This window comes from Mytilus trossulus, unplaced genomic scaffold, assembly GCF_036588685.1.
Source record: "Mytilus trossulus isolate FHL-02 unplaced genomic scaffold, PNRI_Mtr1.1.1.hap1 h1tg000085l___fragment_1__unscaffolded, whole genome shotgun sequence".
Taxonomy (NCBI): Eukaryota; Metazoa; Mollusca; class Bivalvia; order Mytilida; family Mytilidae; genus Mytilus; species Mytilus trossulus.
Window position 1 is genome coordinate 4,626,932 of NW_026963295.1, and position 9,568 is coordinate 4,636,499.

The 9,568-nt window shown below is 35.8% G+C and overlaps 2 protein-coding genes across 2 annotated transcripts; one reads left to right on the forward strand and one right to left on the reverse strand.

Moving 5' to 3' along the window:
- Positions 1-2,954: 2,954 nt before the first annotated feature.
- LOC134699868 (uncharacterized) lies at positions 2,955-4,751 on the reverse strand. The gene has a single exon (XM_063561274.1). It carries the CDS (start codon positions 4,749-4,751, stop codon positions 2,955-2,957), a length of 1,797 nt encoding a protein of 598 aa, XP_063417344.1.
- A 46-nt stretch (positions 4,752-4,797) lies between these two features.
- Positions 4,798-6,594, forward strand: LOC134699870 (uncharacterized). The gene has a single exon (XM_063561275.1). It carries the CDS (start codon positions 4,798-4,800, stop codon positions 6,592-6,594), a length of 1,797 nt encoding a protein of 598 aa, XP_063417345.1.
- The last annotated feature ends 2,974 nt before the right edge of the window (positions 6,595-9,568 follow it).

Consider the following 9,568-nt stretch of genomic DNA (forward strand, 5'->3'; position numbering starts at 1 on the left):
CAATTTTTCGTAAATTTTTGTAATCTTCTACAAAAATCTTCTCTGAAACTAATTTAATCAAACTCAGCAACACTCATTATAAGGGTATTTAGTTTTTAAAATGTGTGCGATGACCAGGCCAACCAATCAAGATGGCCGCCATGGCTAAAAATAGAACATAGGGGTAAAATGTAGATTTATAGGCTTATAACTCTAAAACCAAAGCATTTAGAGCAAATCTGACATCGCGTTAAGTTTTTTATCAAGTCAATATATATCTAGCATGAAATTTTCAGATGAATTGGACAACCGGTTATTGAGTTGCTGCCCCTGAATTGATAATTTAAGGGAAATTTTGCAAGTTTTGGTTATTATCTTGAATACTATTATAGATAGAGATAAACTGTAATTAGCAATAATGGTCAGCAAAGTAAGATTTACAAATAAGTCAACATGACCAAAATGGTCAATTGGCCCCTTAAGGAGAAACTGCCCTTTATAGTCAATTTTTATCAATTTTTTAGCTCACCTGGCCCGAAGGGCCAAGTGAGCTTTTCCCATCACTTGGCGTCCGGCGTCCGTCGTCGTCGTCCGTCGTCCGTCGTCGTCGTCGTCCGTCGTCGTTAGCTTTTAGAAAAATCTTCTCCTCTGAAACTACTTGGCCAAATTAAACCAAACTTGGCCACAATCATAATTGGAGTATCTAGTTTAAAAAATGTGTGGCGTGACCCGGTCAACAAACCAAGATGGCCGCCACGGCTAAAAATAGAACATAGGGGTAAAATGCAGTTTTTGGCTTATAACTCAAAAACCAAAGCATTTAGAGCAAATCTGACATGGGGTTTAATTGTTTATCAGGTCAAGATCTATCTGCCCTGAAATTTTCAGACGAATCAGACAAACCTTTGTTGGGTTGCTGCCCCTGAATTGGTAATTTTAAGGAAATTTTGCTGTTTTTGGTTATTATCTTGAATATTATTATAGATAGAGATAAACTGTAAACAGCAATAATGTTCATCAAAGTAAGATTAACAAAAAAGTCAACATGACCGAAATGGTCAGTTGACCCCTTTAGGAGTTATTGCCCTTTATAGTCAATTTTTTACCATTTTTCGTAAATCTAAGTTATCTTTTACAAAAATCTTCTCCTCTGAAACTTTTGGGCCAAATTAATCCAAACTTGGCCACAATCATTATTGGGGTATCTAGTTTAAAAAATGTGTGGCGTGAATCGGTCAACCAACCAAGATGGCCGCCATGGCTAAAAATAGAACATAGGGGTAAAATGCAGTTTTTGGCTTATAACTCAAAAACCAAAACATTTAGAGCAAATCTGACCGGGGTTTAATTGTTTATCAGGTCAAGATCTATCTGCCCTGATATTTTCAGACGAATCGGACAACCCTTTGTTGGGTTGCTGCCCCTGAATTGGTAATTTTAAGGAAATTTTGTAGGATTGACAAATAAGTCAACATAACCAAAATGGTCAATTGACCCCCTAAGGAGTAATTGTCCTTTATAGTCAATGTTTAACACTTTTCATAAAATTGGTAAATTTTTATTAACATTTTCCACTGAAACTACTGGGCCAAGTTCATTATAGATAGAGATAATTGTAAGCAGCAAGACAGTTTATTACAGTAAGATTTACAAACACATCAATATCACCAAAACACAATTTTGTCATGAATCCATCTGCTTCCTTTGTTTAATATTCACATAAACCAAGGTGAGCGACACAGGCTCTTAAGAGCCTCTAGTTTTAATTTGGTAAATTTTACAAAACTTATTTTCCTCTGTAACGAAAAGGCCAAGTTTATTATAGATGGAGAAATTTGTAAGTAGCAAGAATGTTCAGTAAAGTACGATCTACAAATACATCACCATCCGGCTAAAACACAATCATTTGTCATGAATCCATCTGTGTAATTTGTTTAGTACTAAGAGCAAGGTGAGTTTTATGACTCTGAATATTTTGTAACTTTTACCAAAAAACTTCATTCATCAATCGGTGTTATTTGTGTAGTACATAGAGTAAGGTGAGTTTTATGAGTGAATATTTTACCAAAAAACTTCATTCATCAATCGACTGTTATAAACTTTTCTAGTCAAAATTGTTTGTTTCTCTCAATTCGCTAAAAAAAAGATTGGAATAAATAATTTTGCTCATCATGTGGTCTTTTTTCATTGCCAGTGAGTACACGACCTAGAAAAGCTTCCCCTCAGCAGCGAGTCAGTACAAGTTAAATGCACCTTATTTCTTCTTATTATATGGGCGTTTTTTTTAATAAAAAAAGTATTTTCTTGTCCTAGCTACATTAAAAAAAATGTGTTTGATCTTTGCAAGTAATTTTTTGTGCAGTCAGAACATTGAATTAGATTTAACATTTTTAAGCAAAGAAACAGCTAATTTTTTAAAGGGATTGCTAAGATATTGATTCCTGAATGGTCCAAAACAACCAAAATGGCATGGGACTGTCCCTAGACCGCCCTGTTCAACATTCATACTCTAAAATATCGTAAAAAATGGTAGAAGTAAATGTTATTTTTACTTAATATATATATATATATATATATATATATATAGTGTCTAAAAATAGCAACAATCAACATTCAATCTATCTAGGTGTGGATCAGTTTGTAAATAAACTGATGCAGTTACTAAATTGAATTATATAAGTGTCTAAGAATGTAACTTTAACACACTAATGAGTGTTATAAAATTTGGTGTTATATTTTATATATTATTCACGCAATATTTCGCTAAACAAATTAGCTTCATCGGGCGTGTGCATCTATCTAGGTGAAATCGGATGCATGACAAAAAATATCTTTGTAGCTTGAGCTACACAAAAGTTTAACATATTGATTAATGATCTGTATAAAACAAATTTTTGCCGTTTATTGTACATAAACATTTTTTCAAAAATTAAAACAAATAGTTGTTTTAATTAAATAGAAGTAAAATTTATGAGTTATTCCTTTGGTTTCGGGTAGAACTGTTTTTCATCCCTCTCATTAAGTCCATCAGGTTCAAGAGTACGTAGCTGATGCATCCAGAACCTTTCTCTCTTTTTTCTCATTTCTGAGTCCCAATTTTGGTTTACCTCAATTATTTGAAAGGTGATATTTTCAAAAGTATGTCCTGTTCTTAAGAGGTGTCTCGTAATTGGACAGTTTCTTCCTTTAGTATAGAACGACCGATGATTGTTTAGTCTGATGTTGAATGTGGTTTCTGTTTCACCAACATACTGCAGCTTGCAAGTTCCACAAGTAAGAATATAAATACTATTTTCCGTTTTGCAATTAGATGTAACATAGATGTTGTATCGCTGCTTTGTTACTGTGCTGCTGAAAGAGTGGTCAGTGTTGGCGGCTTTACAGCACTTACAGTTCCTTCTACCGCATTGTTTGTAACACCCAAATTTTGAAGTTTCTTGTTTCTTTACTTTTGATGTCACAAGTATGTCTTTGAGATTTTTGGGTCTGCGATAGGCAATAAGAGGAGGTGATGGGAAAATTTCTTTTAAGGAAGAGTCATTTTCGATTAGACTCCAGTGCTTTCGGATAGAAGATGAAATATTTGTCAAATCGGGATGGAAAGTTACAACAAACGGAATTCTATCTGCACGGGTCGCCTTATTTTTATATTCCATGAGGCTAGCTCGATCTTTTTCTTTAGCTTTATCAAAAGCGTCTGTGATGTTTTTGGTTTTATATCCTCTTGATTTCAGCTGTTTTTTTAGTTGTCCCAAACGATAGTTAAGTTTGGATTCAGAGGAGCAAATTCGCTTTAGTCTGATGGCTTGACTGTAAGGTATACTCCTGGAGCAGTGTTTCGGGTGACAACTTTTTGGAGAAAGGAACTGGTGTTTATCAGTTTTCTTTGTGTGGAGGTCAGTTGTCATGACCCCGTTTTTTACAAATGTGGTGGTGTCGAGAAAAGCAATTTTCTCGCTTGAAAATTCAGATGTAAATTTAATTGAGTGATGGAACTGATTACAATGATCTAAGAAATCTTGCAAATGTTCTGCAGTATCGTTCCATTTCATGTCAATATCATCAATAAAACGGAGCCATGACAAAGGTGTGTATGGCACACTCAAAAGGATGCGTTCTTCGAGATCCCCCATAAAAATGTTGGCAAAAGAAGGTGCCATTTTTGTTCCCATACTAGTTCCGTCAATCTGTAAAAAGTGCTTGTCGTTGAAAATAAAGTTGTTATTTTCAAGAACTAGCTTGAGCAATTGAACTAGACAGTCAGTTTGGGGATGTTTATCCTTTCGAGTATTCCATACTTTTTCACACGCGGCTATTCCTTCATCTTTTGGAATATTTGTGTATAAAGAACACACATCCATTGAAACCAAAATTGTGTTGTTGGGTAAAGGACTTAAGGAATTCATTTTCTTCAAATAGTCAGTCGTATCTTGAATATGAGATGGTAGTTGTTGAACATGTGGTCTGAGATGGTAATCAACAAATTCTGAAATTTTTTCGGTGGGATGGCCATTCGCTGATACTATAGGTCTCCCTGGAATTCCTTCTTTGTGAAGTTTTGGAAGTAAGTAAAATCGACCGGCTGTGCACATTTCGTCTGGGCGTAGATAATCGTACGTATCGTCATCAATTTGTTTATCTTTATTCATTTCTGAGAGGGCGTCATTAATTTTTTTGCTGATTTCTTTTGTTGGATCACATGTTAGTTCTTTATAAAATTTAGCGTTTGAGAGTTGACGATTTCCTTCTTCGATGTAGTCTGCCTTGTTCATCACTACAACGGCACTTCCAACTGACAAAGGAAGTGCCGTTGTAGTGATGAACAAGGCAGACTACATCGAAGAAGGAAATCGTCAACTCTCAAACGCTAAATTTTATAAAGAACTAACATGTGATCCAACAAAAGAAATCAGCAAAAAAATTAATGACGCCCTCTCAGAAATGAATAAAGATAAACAAATTGATGACGATACGTACGATTATCTACGCCCAGACGAAATGTGCACAGCCGGTCGATTTTACTTACTTCCAAAACTTCACAAAGAAGGAATTCCAGGGAGACCTATAGTATCAGCGAATGGCCATCCCACCGAAAAAATTTCAGAATTTGTTGATTACCATCTCAGACCACATGTTCAACAACTACCATCTCATATTCAAGATACGACTGACTATTTGAAGAAAATGAATTCCTTAAGTCCTTTACCCAACAACACAATTTTGGTTTCAATGGATGTGTGTTCTTTATACACAAATATTCCAAAAGATGAAGGAATAGCCGCGTGTGAAAAAGTATGGAATACTCGAAAGGATAAACATCCCCAAACTGACTGTCTAGTTCAATTGCTCAAGCTAGTTCTTGAAAATAACAACTTTATTTTCAACGACAAGCACTTTTTACAGATTGACGGAACTAGTATGGGAACAAAAATGGCACCTTCTTTTGCCAACATTTTTATGGGGGATCTCGAAGAACGCATCCTTTTGAGTGTGCCATACACACCTTTGTCATGGCTCCGTTTTATTGATGATATTGACATGAAATGGAACGATACTGCAGAACATTTGCAAGATTTCTTAGATCATTGTAATCAGTTCCATCACTCAATTAAATTTACATCTGAATTTTCAAGCGAGAAAATTGCTTTTCTCGACACCACCACATTTGTAAAAAACGGGGTCATGACAACTGACCTCCACACAAAGAAAACTGATAAACACCAGTTCCTTTCTCCAAAAAGTTGTCACCCGAAACACTGCTCCAGGAGTATACCTTACAGTCAAGCCATCAGACTAAAGCGAATTTGCTCCTCTGAATCCAAACTTAACTATCGTTTGGGACAACTAAAAAAACAGCTGAAATCAAGAGGATATAAAACCAAAAACATCACAGACGCTTTTGATAAAGCTAAAGAAAAAGATCGAGCTAGCCTCATGGAATATAAAAATAAGGCGACCCGTGCAGATAGAATTCCGTTTGTTGTAACTTTCCATCCCGATTTGACAAATATTTCATCTTCTATCCGAAAGCACTGGAGTCTAATCGAAAATGACTCTTCCTTAAAAGAAATTTTCCCATCACCTCCTCTTATTGCCTATCGCAGACCCAAAAATCTCAAAGACATACTTGTGACATCAAAAGTAAAGAAACAAGAAACTTCAAAATTTGGGTGTTACAAACAATGCGGTAGAAGGAACTGTAAGTGCTGTAAAGCCGCCAACACTGACCACTCTTTCAGCAGCACAGTAACAAAGCAGCGATACAACATCTATGTTACATCTAATTGCAAAACGGAAAATAGTATTTATATTCTTACTTGTGGAACTTGCAAGCTGCAGTATGTTGGTGAAACAGAAACCACATTCAACATCAGACTAAACAATCATCGGTCGTTCTATACTAAAGGAAGAAACTGTCCAATTACGAGACACCTCTTAAGAACAGGACATACTTTTGAAAATATCACCTTTCAAATAATTGAGGTAAACCAAAATTGGGACTCAGAAATGAGAAAAAAGAGAGAAAGGTTCTGGATGCATCAGCTACGTACTCTTGAACCTGATGGACTTAATGAGAGGGATGAAAAACAGTTCTACCCGAAACCAAAGGAATAACTCATAAATTTTACTTCTATTTAATTAAAACAACTATTTGTTTTAATTTTTGAAAAAATGTTTATGTACAATAAACGGCAAAAATTTGTTTTATACAGATCATTAATCAATATGTTAAACTTTTGTGTAGCTCAAGCTACAAAGATATTTTTTGTCATGCATCCGATTTCACCTAGATAGATGCACACGCCCGATGAAGCTAATTTGTTTAGCGAAATATTGCGTGAATAATATATAAAATATAACACCAAATTTTATAACACTCATTAGTGTGTTAAAGTTACATTCTTAGACACTTATATATATATATATATATATATATATATATATATATATATATATATATAAGTACGTGAAAGCAAATTTACAGATCTAACATTGTTGGGTTGATGTTTAGACGAGTTGTATATATATATATATATATATATCGCCAATGGCAGTCAGCAGGGTTAAAGAACATCAGTTGTTCGACCTGTTAGTCAAATGCGTTTTGTTTAAATATACTTTTTCACTCTTTTGGTCTTTTGGAAAATGTTGTTTGTGCTGTTTTTAGACCCTTCTACAACGAAATTTGTTTGACATGCACACGTATAAAAATTGCGGTTTTTATCCAACGCAGTCATAGGTTTGAACGTAGTTTTCAATTTAGACTCGATTATATATATATATATATATATATAACAAGTCAAAAAGGGTACAACATCACCATAAAATAACTATAAAATATACAAATATTAGATATTTCGGATAACAGATATCCTTCTTCAATAATAGCACGATGTCAAATGAATCGTGTCAATTCAAATTGAGACTATCAAAATCTTGATTTATACAATTTAAGCGAACGCTGGAACAATTTTAAAATTTCCAAACACACCGCAAAGACTACAGAAATATGCCAAAAATAAAAATAGTTATTTACGATGTGAAATGGCACAACTTTAGATTTCCAAAGGATGTGACAGTTGAGATGTAATAACTGCATTGAGGGCAGTCCTCAAACTAAAAATCAAAATAATCAAAAATGTCCTTACCGATCCAGGATGGTATAGATTAGACAACGGTAGGGCAATTACAACGGAAACTACATATTAAAGCCTTTCAAACGAATAGCAGTCTAATAGTGATTGAAAAAATAAGTTTTGTATATTGAGCGTAAATAATTGAACGTGGCAACGTACTTATACATCATCCCGAATCAATGAAAACCTGTAATTTAAACGGTAATTTTAAAAATAATTTCGAACTGTAAAGCCAGTACTAAATCTGGCGTTGTTTGAAACAGGTGGTCACAGAAAATGAGGGACTCGTTCTATGTTTTTTCATTTATGCCCTCTGGGGAGGCTGTCCGTAACTTTCTTATCCAAAATCTTTCCCGAGCGACTCTGTCGACCTTCGACCAACACTCGTTGTGGTCTATGATCGTGATGGTAAGGTTTTTGAGATCAGCTTGTGTGTGTCCAGGTGATCTCAAATGACGACTTACGGGTAGGTCGGGTTTGCAAGTGTAGTCACTTCGATGACCATTCATGCGTTTGTTAAATGGCTGCTCTGTCTCGCCAACATACTGCATGCCACATCGACACTGAAGGAGGTATACAACATTCTGGGTTTTGCAAGTTACATTGCAATATATAGTGTACACAGACCCAGTCGAGTGGCAAGTGAATGTTTGAGTATTCAGTATTTGTTGACAAGTCAGGCAACGTCTGTTACCACATGACTTGCACCATCCTGCAGTTGAACAGCTTTTATTTGAGGAAACGTCAGCTCTAACAAATAAGTCTTTCAGACTTGCTGGTCTCCGAAAAGCTAAGACAGGAGGATTGGGAAAGATCTTGGATAATTTAGGGTGTTTGGCAATAGTTTGCCAATTGGCACGGATCAAACGTGAAAGGTTATTAAAGGCTGGATTGTATGTAAGAACAAACGGGACTATTTTGCTGCGCCTCTTCCGTTTGTACTGTAAGAGGTCATTGCGGCTGTTATTGTTAGCGCGCGCAAACCCCTTATCTATGTCCAATTTCTTATAACCTCGTTTTGTCAAAAATCCGCGAAGTTCCTGTAACCGTTTCGTGACAGCCTCCTCAGAGGAGCAAATCCGCTTGACTCTGAGAGCTTGACTGTACGGGATACTTTTTGTACAGTGTTTTGGGTGACAGCTTTGGGGAGAAAGGTATTGATGTTTATCTGTGGGTTTACAGTAGAGGTCTGTTGATATGACACCGTCCTTTATAGATGTGGTTGTGTCTAAGAAAGATATCTTAGAGTCGGAAATTTCATACGTAAATTTAATTGAATGGTGGGCGTTGTTTGCATGTCTGATGAAATCATCCAGTTTTTGTTGAGATTCAATCCATTTCATGTCAACATCATCAATGAAACGGAACCAAGACAAAGGTTTGGATAAAGATGTTGCAATAATTTGTTTTTTCTAATTTGCCCATGAAAATATTGGCGTAAGACGGTGCCATTTTCGTCCCCATCGCTGTCCCGTTAATTTGAAGGTAATGCTCACCATTAAAGGTGAAATTGTTGCATTTCAGGACCAGAGTAAGCAGCTGGACTAAACATTCAGTAGGTGGTTCTAAAATGTGGCGCGAGTCCCATATTTCCCTACAAGATTGTATGCCGTCATCATGAGGTATGTTGGTATACAATGAGGTGACATCTAAAGTGACAAGGAGGGTTTCCGGAGGAAGAGGGTTCATGGATTCCATTTTACGAAGATAATCTGTAGTGTCTTGAATGTGGGAAGGAAGATTTTCTACATGAGATCTTAAATGAAAATCGACGAATTCCGAGATTTTCTCAGTCGGATGGCCGTTTGCGGATACAATGGGTCTACCAGGGTTGTTAACCTTGTGTATTTTGGGAAGAAGATACAATCGACCAGGCTTGGCATTCTCTGGCTTTAAATAACCAATTGTATCCTCATTTATGTGACCGTCATTGTACATGGTTTGTAACGCAG